General features: G+C 43.1%; 1 protein-coding gene across 1 annotated transcript in view; it reads left to right on the forward strand.

Annotated features, from left to right (window-relative positions):
* The window catches only part of GALNT9 (polypeptide N-acetylgalactosaminyltransferase 9), a 140,492-nt gene that overhangs the window by 83,048 nt on the left and 44,850 nt on the right, over window positions 1–12,594 (forward strand). Inside the window, 1 exon segment of the mRNA XM_087705783.1 lies at window positions 4,643–4,760. Coding sequence (XP_087561909.1) covers window positions 4,643–4,760 — 118 coding nt within the window.

Genomic DNA, 12,594 nt, shown 5'->3' on the forward strand with positions numbered 1-12,594 from the left:
TCTTTCTATGATCTCTCTATCTCTATCTCTCTACATCTATCTATCTATCTATCTATCTATCTATCTATCTATCTATCATCTATCTATCTATCTATCTATCTATCTATCATCATCATCTCTCTTCATCCATCCATCTCTCTCTTTCTATGATCTCTGTATCTCTCTATCTCTACATCTATCTATCTATCTATCTATCTATCTATCTATCTCTATCTATCTATCTATCTATCTATCTATCTATCTATCTATCATCATTATCATATCATCTCTCTTCACCCATCCATCTCTCTCTTTCTATGATCTCTCTATATATCTCTACATCCATCTATCTATCTATCTATCTATCTATCTATCTATCTATCTATCTACCTACCTACCTACCTACCTACCTACCTACCTACCTACCTACTTACTTACCAGTGTCTGTCTGTCTGTCTATTATCTATCTATCTATCTATCTATCTATCTAATCATCTCCATCCATCATCCATCCATCTACATCTATCTATCTATCTATCTATCTATCTATCTATCTATCTATCTATCTGTCTTATCATCTCTCTCCATCCTTCCATCCATCATCCATTCCTTCCATCCACCTCTCTCTATATGATCTAGCTGTCTGTCTATCTGTCTGTCTACTGACTTTTATATTTAGGAAACCAACCCATTTCTTTTCCTCCTCCCTTTTTTTTACTGCTGCCTGGGCTTCCCCCTCCAACTTTTCCAGTGGGAAGGGTTAAAATCGCAATGGATGGAAGAAACCCTGTGGAGGATTTGGCACTTTAAATTGACAATATTGGCCTGGTAGAATGCAGCTGTCTCCATTGCTGTCAAAGTCGGCCGTGAGGAATACCCAGCCTGTGAACATGTCCTTAATCTTTGGAAATCTGCAGCTGGAAAGGAGGGCTGGGAAATTTTTATTTTTGACTCCTTTGAAGCAAAAATAATAATTTCTGGCCTTCCTCTTATCGGAGCTCCTGGGGAATATGAATGTTTCTGGTATCTCTTAGCATCTGTTTATACTTGTTTGCTTTTTAGTTGGACCAGCTGCCTCATCCCAGCTTTTTAAAATTATTTATTTGTCAATTTACATCCCAGCTTTATTATTTTTACAAATAATAGCAATAGCAATGGCACTTAGACTTATATACCAACCCAGCCCTCTCTAAGCAGTTTACAGAGTCAGTATCTTTTCCACAACAATCTGGGTCCTCATTTTGCTGACTGTGGGAGGGTGGAAGTCTGAGTCAACCGTGAGCCAGTTGGGATCGAACTGCTGGCAGTTGGCAGAATCAGCCTTCAATACTGAATTCTAACTGTGCATGATGGATGGATGGATGGATGGATGGATGGACGGAAGGAAGGAAGGAAGGAAGGAAGGAAGGAAGGAAGGAAGGAAGGAAGGAAGGAAGGACAATAGTAACACTATTAGACTTATATACCACTTCACAGACCTCTCTAAGTGATTTACAGAGTCAGCGTCTTGACCCACAATCTGGGTCCTCATTTTAACGACCTTGGAAGGATGGAAGGCTGAGTCAACCTTGAGCTGGTCACAATCAAACTGCCGAACTGCTGGGCAGAATTCTCTTGCACATGCTACATTCCAGCCACTGTGCCACCACAGCTCTTAAATAACTCAAGCTGGTGAACACAAATAATGAAAGATTATAATTCAACTAAAATATGTGTACTATTACCAGGACTATATAAACTTGTCAGCTGCAGTAAATATGATGAATATGATTTTATTTTGTACTACAATGTAAGTTCACGCATTGATATGTTTGTAAAAAATGAAAAAATGAAACACTTTTTTTTAAAAAAAGGTGAACATATCCAACACATCTCTCTCCTCCTGTTTTCCCCACCACAATAACCCAGCGAGGTGGGTTGGTCTGAAAAAACAGGACTGGCCCAAAGTCACCTAGTTGGCTGTCATGGCTGAAACAGGACTACAACTCACAGACTCCCGATGAGTAGCCCAAGGTTACCCAGCCAGCTTTCATGGTTAAGGCAGGACTGAAACTCGCCTTCTCCTGGGGATTGACCCAAAGTCACCCAGACAGCTTCCATAGTTTAGGCAGGACTTGAACTCACGGCCTCTGGCTTTCTAGCCTGGTGCCTTAACCACTACACCAGTGATGGCCAACGAGTGCCAAAAAGGTCACATGGAAATGTCGGGGCTGTGCTCCGGAAAAGCTGAACTACCAGGTTTTAGCGCGCATGTGCGCCCAACGATCAGCTGGCTGGCATGCATACCAGTAATGCTATCCTATTATCTCCACTCCCAGTAGCGGGAGCATGGAAGGTCCTTGATGATGTCTGGATGGGTGGGAGGAGCCTCGCGCTGCTGAACCAATGAGAACTGGATTACATACCAGGTTTGGTGCATACGCAGGCTGGTTTTTAGCACTGCCCCTTGCGCGAAGGGGTTGCACTCCGGAAAAGCCAAACTTCTGCATTCTGGCATGCATGCGCACCCAACAATCCGGTGAGCAGTGCGCATGGGCACACCTGTTTTTGGCACTGCCGCACAGGCAACAGACAGCTGATCGCCATGCGCACATGCGAATGCAAAACCCCAGAAGACAAAGAGTGAAGGCCGTGCATGCTGAGCGACATGGCTTCATGTGCCACCTCACGAAGGTCACAGCACTCGGTCAAACTGGCCTTGTTTGCCTTGTGTTTGAACGTTGGCTATTGTGCAAGGCAAGAAATGCAACGGAAATGCCTTTTTCTAGTTAACTCCGGGACTCGGTGTCTCAGGGGCTAAGACGCTTGTTGATCAGAAAGGTCGGCAGTTCGGTGGTTCAAATCCCTAGTGCTGCGTAACGGAGGGAGCTCCCATGACTTGTCCCAGCTTCTGCCAACCTAGCAGTTCGAAAGTTACTTTTTTTAATTGGCTTTTATAGCTGCCATTATCAAATTTACAAGCAATGCCTTTTTTGTTGTTGTTGTTTTGACTTTTGACTTTTTCAAAGAAAGGTCCAAAAGAGGATGGTACATATTCAGAAAGTAATAGAGATGTAAACATTGTATATATTGTAAAAATGAGTAAAAATGAAACAAGGGTGTGTATATATATGAAACAATAGGTCGTAGAATGGGAAATCTGAAATTAGAAAAAAAAGAATACTGATAACAGAAAGCTGTAAAAGTGTAATTGTGATCTTAATATTTTAAAAATGCTGAATAAAAATGATATTTTTTAAAAAAAATCCAGAAAGGTCAGCAGTTCGGCGGTTAGAATCACTAACGCAACGTAACGGAGTGAGCTCCTGTTACTTGTCCCAGCTTCTGCCAACCTAGCAGTTTGAAAGCATGTACGAAAGTAGAAAAATAGGGACCACCTTTAGTGGGAAGGTAACAGGTGTTGAGTCATGCCGGCCACATGACCACGGAGACATCTTCGTACAGCACTGGCTCTTCAGTTTTGAAACAGAGATGAGCACTGCCCCCTAGCGTCCGGGATGACTAGCACATATGTACGAGGGGAACCTTTACCTTTACTTTTAGTTAACTCTGACCAGCCACAAATGGATGGGCCCATGTTGTATCCGTGCTCTCAGCCTTTGCTGTCATGCCTCCAACTTTCTGCCTGTCTGCCTCCTTGATTAAAAAAAAAGCTGTTTTGTGAGTGGTCCTCCACAGTGTGAAATCAAGGATTATAGAATTTGGCTGGATAATACTGTAAAGGAAGTCATTATGAACCGCAATAAACCTGGCAGGGGTTTTGCTGATTCAATTTATCAGCTGTCTGTAGCGTGGCTGTAATGATGGTTGTTATTATTTTGATTAAAGACAAATTGATTAGACTGTGGGATACCCCCGCCTCCCCTGGTAGGGAAAGGTTGCTTTCTCTTTGTGTATTTTTGGGGGAAAGCAGGATTAAAGTCCCATTAACGGAGGTTTTACAGCCAGGGCCTAATAAACAGTAAACTCAATCATCATGAAAATAGGAGGTAATAGCTTTCTAAGGCTATAACGATCTTGGAGGTATGGATCAAGGACAGGTGAATTTAAGACCTGGGATGAGTTAGTGGTTCTTTATGAAGCTTGACACATTTGCCTGGCCCTGGATCTGCAAGTCATAATTGGATGGCCGTGGTTCCATCCCTCATTTTCGAAACTTTGGAGGTCAAATTTGGACTTTCTGATGATGTTTTCAGAAGGATATGCGCTCTTCCTATTTTTAACTAAAACACACTTCTTCCTTCCTTCCTTCCTTCCTTCCTTCCTTCCTTCCTTCCTTCCTTCCTTCCTTTCTTTCTTCTTCATCTTCTTTTCCTCCTCCTTCTCCTCCTCTTCCTTCTTCCTTCCCCTTCCTCTTCTCCTCCTCTTCCTTCTTCTCCTCCTCCTCCCCTCCTCCTTCTCCTCCTTCTCCTCCTCCTCCTTCTTTGTCTCCTCCTCCCCGCCTCTTTGCCTTCTCCTTCTTCTCCTCCTCCCCCTCCATCTCCCTCTCCTTCTTCTCCTCTTCCTTCTCTTTCTCCTCCTCCCCCTCCTCCTTCTCCTCCTTCTTCTTCGTCTCCTCCTCCCCCTCTTCTTCCTCCTTCTCCTTCTCCTCCTCCTCCTCTTCCTTTTCCTCCTCCCTCTCCTTCTCCTTCTCCTTCTTCTGGTTCCCTCTCTGACTCAACAGGACACCAGCCATGATCGGGTGTTCGTTTGTGGTGAATAGAGAGTACTTTGGAGAGATTGGCCTGCTTGATCCTGGCATGGAGGTTTACGGAGGAGAAAACATTGAACTCGGTATGAGGGTGAGTTGCATGTCCCTTGTCTTCATGGTTTGATGTTCAGTTCAGGAAAGATCTGAAGAAATGAACTTTTCCCTGTTGACATGGTCATCACCACCCTTCCCTTGCTACCATGTTTCCCCAAAAATAAAGCAGTGTCTTATATTTTTTTGCCATCAAAAAAGGTACCAGGTCTTATTTTCCAGGGGAGGGGATGTCATCCACTGACTCACTTGTGTGTGTTGCCTCCAGCTTCCTTTTCACTATCAGAGGCCTTCAGGACAGACAGACAGATAAGATGGATGGATGGATGGACGGATGGACATACAGACAAAAAGATTGACCAACTAGATAGATAGATAGATAGATAGATAGATAGATAGATAGATAGATAGATAGATAGATAGATAGATAGATAGATAGATAGATAGATAGACAGATAGACAGACAGACAGACAGACAGATGAGAGGGGGGAGAGACAGACAGACAAAAAAGGGAATTTCTTCTGGGGCCAGCAAGGCTTTCCTGAAGGCCTCTGCAACTGATAACAAAGCTCTGGAATCGAAAGAAATGGAGCAGCAAGGTAGGTGTTGGGGTGTGCAAAGCCTGGCTGCAAATGTCAGAAGATGTAGTAGGGCCGCTCCATCCCCTACCTCCCATCCCCACCCTAGCTTAATTTTTACACTGGAGTGGGCAGGGTTGACCCCTTTTCTTTAGCTGTTCCCTTCGTCTGGCAACTCTGTGCATGCGCACACTGGGAACAGGCTCCAGCTGTTCTTCTGTCCCACTGACCAATTAAACGAACTAATTGTGTCCTGCAAACTCCACTCCCCGTTTGCTCCTCTTTTATATCCTCTGGGAGGGGCCATTCATTATCCACGTGTGGCCTTACTCCCAAGTCGACCCCTGTTCTTTAGCTGTTCCCTTCGTCAGGTAACTCTGTGCATTCACACACTGGAAACAGGTTCCAGCTGTTCTTCTGCCCCACTGATGTCTGACTCCGAAGGCAGCTGATAACTGGCATATGGCTCTGGCCCCCTCTCTGCCTCTGACACAGAGCCCTCATCCGAGCCTTCCCCAGACTCCAGGACTGGCCCATCTTCCCCCCCAACCTCCTCACGGTCCGAATCTGTTGCCAGCTCCACTGCCTACTGGCAGGCCACAACATTAACAAGAAGTGAAGTGAGCCAGGAGCTCGTAAGTGTTTATGTCCCCAATTTTTATGACCATTTTTTGTGGCGGTTGTTAAGTGAACTCCCTAGTGATTCCCAGAGTAGATCTTTAGTAATGCATACATGGATAGTTCTTGATTTACAATCAGTTGTTTGAGTGCCAAAAAAAAAACCATTTGGGGAGTGGATTTGGACCTAACGTCCATGAGATTCACTTAACAACCGCTGTAAGAATTGGTTGAAAAGGTTGGATCTGATCATATGCCGCTTTGACTTAAAACCACAATGACTTACAAACCTGTCAACCCTGGAGCCATCTTTGAGCATCTCCAGAGTTGCCACATCAGGATTCCCGTCCCAATTGTGGTTATAAGTCATTGACTGCCTGTAATGCTTTAGTCTGGCAAGATTCTGTCTGTAGGTAAGGAACAATAAAGGACACTTCTCCGAGGTAACTCTTGTTCCTGAGGCCTGGCATGTAGTAAGAGAAGGATTTGTGTGTGTGTATCATTTCAAGTCGAATGGTTGTTGATTTCATTTTATTTTCTTGCACGTGCGAGCGTCCTTTAAGCTTACTTTCAAAGAAAGATTGCTCACTGTGGATGAAAACAACACCCCATTGGGCAAAAAGGAGTCCTGTGTTGCTCTGAAATCCACTCAAGCATCACACATTTCTTTATCTTGGAGAAGGCAAAGAAAACAAAGCTAAATCTCGGGACAATAGTGTCAAATTTTAAGTAGATCCTCCTGAGAACATGGCAGAATGTGGTGATGTTCCTGGAAATTGTCAGCTTCTTTGAAGGCTCGGGAATCAGCTGCTATTTTCGCATCTCCCTCGCGTGCCTTCTACACGCAAGCCGCTTGTCCTTTGACTACTTATGGATCTCTCTCTGACTTATTTATTTATTTCTTCATAAAAGGGCTGCCATTGCTTTGTTCTTGATTTGATTCCCCCCCCCACCCCGGTCTTAGAATAATAAGATTTTGTGGTTTTTTGAACAGTAACTGCTTGGCTTCCTTCCTTCTTTCCTTTTCCTTTCTTGAAGGGTCCCCGTTCTGCTAGAACCATTTCTAATTGTCTTGTGGTTTGCCTACGCTGAATTTAAACTCTGAACTGTTCCTTTTGTTGCGTTAACTGATAATGTAGCAGCTCCTGAAAGCCTCAGCGTGTGCCGGATCAAATATTCCCTCTTGAAAAGGAAGGTCACTGCCTTGCTATTCTCTCGAAAGATACACAAGTCACTTTTATTTTGGTTAGATGCAGGCGAGCGTTTTACCTATGTATGTAAGGTGTACCTCTGGCTGGTGAATGACAAGGCTGCTGACTCATTCATAGATGAGCCAACGTCTCTTGATGCTTCCAACCTTTATGCTTAGAACCTAGAATAAAACATTTGGAAGGGACCTTGGAGGTTTTCTAGTCCAACTCCCTGCTCAAGCAGGAGACCTTAGACCATTCTGGACAAACAACTGTCCAGTCTCTTCTTCAAAAACTCCAGGGATGGAGCACCCACAACTAATCAGGTTCCACTGATTAATTGTTCTCACTGTCAAGAAATTCTTCCTTAGTTCTAGATTGGATCTTTCTTTAATAACCTTCCATCAATTAGAATGGGATGGGATGGGATGGGATGGAAAGGGAAGGAAAGGAAAGAAAAGGAAAGGAAGAGAAGGGAAGAGAAGGGAAGGAAGGGAAGGGGAGGGTAGGGAAGGGAAGGGAAGGGAGGGTAGGGAAGGGAAGGGAAGGGTAGGGTAGGGTAGAATAGAATAGAATAGAATAGAATAGAATAGAATAGAATAGAATAGAATAGAACAGAAAAGAACAGGACAGAACAGAACAGAACAGAACAGAATAGTTTATTGTCTAAGTGTGATTGGACACACAAAGAATTGGTCTCCAATGCATAAACTCTCATTGTACTGTACATAAAAGCTATCAGTGATAAATCATGATCATAAATACATTCATCATGAATCATAAGATACAGCAGTGATAGTCATTGGATACTAAATAAGCAATCAACATACATCAAACTAGGATACTAAGTAAAGCAATTCATATAAATCGTACAATACAAGCATCAAAGTTATAGTCATAAGAAGATAAGGAAACACGTAATAGGAAAGACGAGAAGAACAATAGTAATACAGCCTTACTAGATAGTTTGACAGTGTTGTGGGAATTTGTTGTTTAGCAGAGTGATGGCACAGGGGAAAAACATTACTTCTTTTTCTGTCCTCTTGAGCTTTGGAGAATAAGCCAACCCTCTCTTCTTTGTGACAGCGCCTCTAGTACTGGAAGGCAGTTATCATCTCCTCTCTAATCCTTCTCTTTGATAGGCTACTCATACCTAGGTCCCTCAATCATTCATCATTCAATTTAGCCTCCCTTTATAGTCTTTGTTGCTCTTCTCTGCATTCTTTCTAAGGTCTCAGCATCATTTTTGTATCAGGGTGACCAGAACTGTACACAGTATTGTCCCCAAAGGTGCTTTTCCAAGAGGCAAATGGACTTTCTGGTTTTTCTTTGAAGACGTTTTGCTTCTCATCCAAGAAGCTTCTTCAGCTCTGATTGGATGGTAGGGGAATGGAAGGATTGATATTCTTTGCAGACAGCTGGTCATTTGCATCCTTTTAGAGCATCATTTGAACTGGTTCTGGGGAAGACTCCTGCGAGTCCCTTGGACTGCAAGGTCATCCAACCGGTCAGTCCTAGAGGAGATCAATCCTGACTGCTCTTTAGAAGGCCAGATCCTGAAGAGGAAACTCAAAGACTTTGGCAACCTAACGAGAAGGAAAGACTCCCTGGAGAAGAGTCTGATGCTGGGAACGATGGAGGGCAAAAGAAGAAGGTGACGGCAGAAAAGGAGGTGGCTGGATGGAGTCACAGAAGCAGTCAGTGTGAGCTTCAATGGACTCCGGGGATGGTAAAGGACTGGAAGACCTGGAGGCACGTTGTCCATGGGGTTGCGATGGGTCGGACATGACTTTATAATAACAACAACAACAAGAGAATCACTGACAGACTTGGAGGTTTTTCTGTGTCCTCAGGGTCACCTGAGTCATGCAAATGGATGTAGAGTAATAGTAGTCAACAGTGAAGGGACACAAGGCAGAAAACATTCTGCAGCCAAGAAGGCTCCACACCATTTGACCACTCAGGTGACCCTGAGGACACAGATAAACCTCCAAGTGGCCTCAATGACCCTCTAAAAGGATGCAAATGACCAGCTGTCTGCAAGGAGTATAAATCCTTCCCTTCCCCACCATCCAATCAGAGCTGAAGAAGCTTCTTGGATGAGAAGCGAAATGTCTTCAAAGAAAAACCAGAAAGTCCAATTGCCTCTTGAAAAAGCACCTTTGGGACAACCAGGACCTGAATGACTGAGAATTTCCACAGACATATAGCGATGTGCACAATACTCTAACAGTGCCTTCACTAAGTGCAGCATAAAGTGGTATTATTAGTTTTTTTGCAATCTTGAAGCTATCCTTCTGTTGATACAACCCAGAGCTGTTTTGGCAAGCACTCAGTTTGCATGATGTGTTGTTGAGCCTGCAATTTTGACGCCACACACCTTAATCACTTTTTATTTATTTTTAGTTTTTAATTATTTGTTTCATTTGTCAAACATGTACTAGATAACAGGCATGCGTATAAAGGAATGAGTACAAGTAAATGGGGACAGTAGGACAGGGACGGTAGGTACGATGGTGTGCTTATGCACACCCCCTTTATGGACCTCTTAGGAATTGGGTGAGGTCCAGGGTATACAGTTGAGGTTGAAGCTGAGGGGGTTTGGGGATATAACAACAAAGTCAAGTATAGCATTCCAGGCACTGACCACTCTGTTGCTGAAGTCATATTTTATGCAATCAAGTTTGCATTACCTTGAGTTTGCATTGATTGTTTTCCATGTATTATTGTGGTTGAAGCTGCAGAAGTCATTGACAGGGAGGCCGTTGCAGCAGACAATTTTGTGTACTGCACTTAGGTCAGACTGCAAGGCGGCATAGTTCCAGGTTAGCCAAGCTCAAAATTTCATGCCTGGTGACATAAGGGATTCTATTGTGAGCAGATGAGTAGAGTACTCTTCTCGTGAAATATCTCTGGATGTGTTCAATTGTACAATACAATACAATACATCACAATACAATACAATACAATACAATACAATACAATAGCAGAGTTGGAAGGGACCTCGAAGGTCTTCTAGTCCAACCCCCTGCCTAGGCAGGAAACCCTATGCCACTCCAGACAAATGGCTATCCAACATCTTCTTAAAGACTTCCAGTGTTGGGGCATTCACAACTTCTGGAAGCAAGCTGTTCCACTGATTAATTGTTCTCACTGTCCGGAAATTCCTCCTCAGTTCTAAGTTGCTTCTCTCCTTGATTAGTTTCCACCCATTGCTTCTTGTTCTGCCCTCAGGTGTTTTGGAGAATAGTTTGACTCCCTCTTCTTTGTGGTGAGACCTGAGATATTGGAACACTGCTATCATGTCTCCCCTAGTCCTTCTTTCTATTAAACTAGACATCCCCAGTTCCTGCAACCGTTCTTCATATGTTTTAGTCTCCAGTCCTCTAATCATCTTTGTTGCTCTTCTCTGCACTATTTCTAGAGTTGTGTTAATGTATGATATAGTGTGGATTCCAGGCAGATGAGCTGTATTTGAGGATTGGTCTGGCAAAGATTTGGGTGGCTTTGCAAAATTAGGTTAACAACTCTTAATTGCCTTTTTTGGCAATGCTTTTACAGTGAGTTCTGGGGCTTAGATCATTTGAGATGAGGACTCTTAGGCAGAGGTGGGTTCTGCCAATTTGGTCAGGGCCACATCACATGCTCGCTGCATGCACATTCACAGTGCAATAAAAATTCCTCCGTGCATGCGCAGAAGCAAAAAACAAGATGGCGGCACTATAGCACCGCCTGGAGAACTGGTTCGGGGGTGTGGCAGGCCTGGGTCACTGCCGAGTCCAGTGACTCAGGCCATGAAACCACTACTGGTTTGGCTGAACCTGTCCGAACCTGTAGGAACTCACCACTGCTCCTAGGTCCTTCACAGAGTGAGGGTCGCCTATGAGGTTGTATCCACCCAGCTTGTGTTTGTTATTCTGATTTTCATTGCCTTTTCTTGTTTTGTGGTTGCAAGGCATACTTCCTTTCCCTTTTTCTTTTTTTCTCTCCCACCCCCTTCTTTTTATAACCTCTTTCATCACGTCTGGCTTTTTGAAATTCTGGGAGTGACGCAGTCGATGGGGGTTTCCTGGGGGCAGCTCTGTTCTTTTTCTCCTAGGTTGATTGGATCGGGATTAATATTTTTTCTCCGGTGGATGTGACAGTCAGGTTGATGCAGGAGTGCCACACCGGCTTAGCCCGAACCCTTTGAGATTTTTAATTAAACCCAGCAGGCTGACTGTGTTCCCTTTTGAAGTTCTGCTTTCGCTTACACAGGTCCCCAGGGCTACCTTCAGAATGCCAGCGTGTGGCGGCATTCTCTTGGTCCACCTGATAACACAGACAGGCTTATAAATAACTAGCGCAAATCTTCCCGGGAGTTTGGGACGTGGGGGGCGAGTGGGGGGAGAGACACCGATTTAATGCTCAGGCTGCTAATCTTTAATTTGAAACCCCGGAACCCTGCGAAGAGCCGCCGTTGCGTTTCTGAATAACAAAGTAGCATTTGAAGCGTTAGAGAAACTGATAGGGCTCAGGAAGATGAGGAATTTGAGGAATTAATGACCGCGGGCGTGAAAATCATGTAGAAGCAGGACCTCACAGTTGGAAGCCTTCGCCGGGGGTTCCTGCCAGCGATCCCTTATATTCTAAAAGATGACGGCATGCACAAATGGTAAAAAGGAGGGAAATCATACTCCTACAAGACTTAGAAAGCTGAAAGATCCACAGTACTCATTGCCTAGAAGAGAAGAGAAGAGAAGAGAAAGAAGAGAAGGGAAGAGAATAGAGAATGATAGAAAACAGAATAGAATAGAATGATAGTAAAAAGAACAGAAGAAAAGAGAAGAGAAAGAAGAGAATGGAATACAGAATGATAGAAAACAGAATAGAATAAGAATAGAATAGATTAGAAGGATAGAAAACAGAATAGAATGGAATAGAAGAGAACAGAATAGAACAGAACAGAATAGAGAATGATAGAAAACAGAAAAGAATAAGAATAGAATAGTATGTAATAGAATGGAATGGAATAGAATGATAGAAAACAGTATAGAGTATAATAGAAAGAAGAGAAGAGAAAACAGAAGAGAAGAGTAAACAATGATAGAAAGCAGAATAGAATGGAAAGGAATGGAATAGAAGAGAAGAGAACAGAAGCGAACAGAACAGAATAGAGAATGATAGAAAACAGAATAGAGTAAGAATAGAATAGTATGGAATGGAATGGAATGGAATGGAATAGAATGGAATAGAATGATAGAAAACAGAATAGAATAGAATAGAAAGAAGAGAAGAGAAAACAGAAGTGAAGAGAAAAGAATGATAGAAAACAGAATAGAATAAGGATAGACTAAGAATAGAATAGAATAGAATAGAATAGAATAGAATGGAATGGAATGGAATAGAATAGAATAGAATAGGTTTATTGGACACAGAAGGAATTTGTCTTGGGTGCATAAGCTCTTAGTGTACATAAAAATACATTCATCAAGTATCATATGATAC

The sequence above is a fragment of the Thamnophis sirtalis genome, unplaced genomic scaffold (genome assembly GCF_051295495.1).
Source record: "Thamnophis sirtalis isolate CommonGarterSnake01/CBP01778 unplaced genomic scaffold, rThaSir2_p1.2 scaffold_2, whole genome shotgun sequence".
Classification (NCBI taxonomy): Eukaryota; Metazoa; Chordata; class Lepidosauria; order Squamata; family Natricidae; genus Thamnophis; species Thamnophis sirtalis.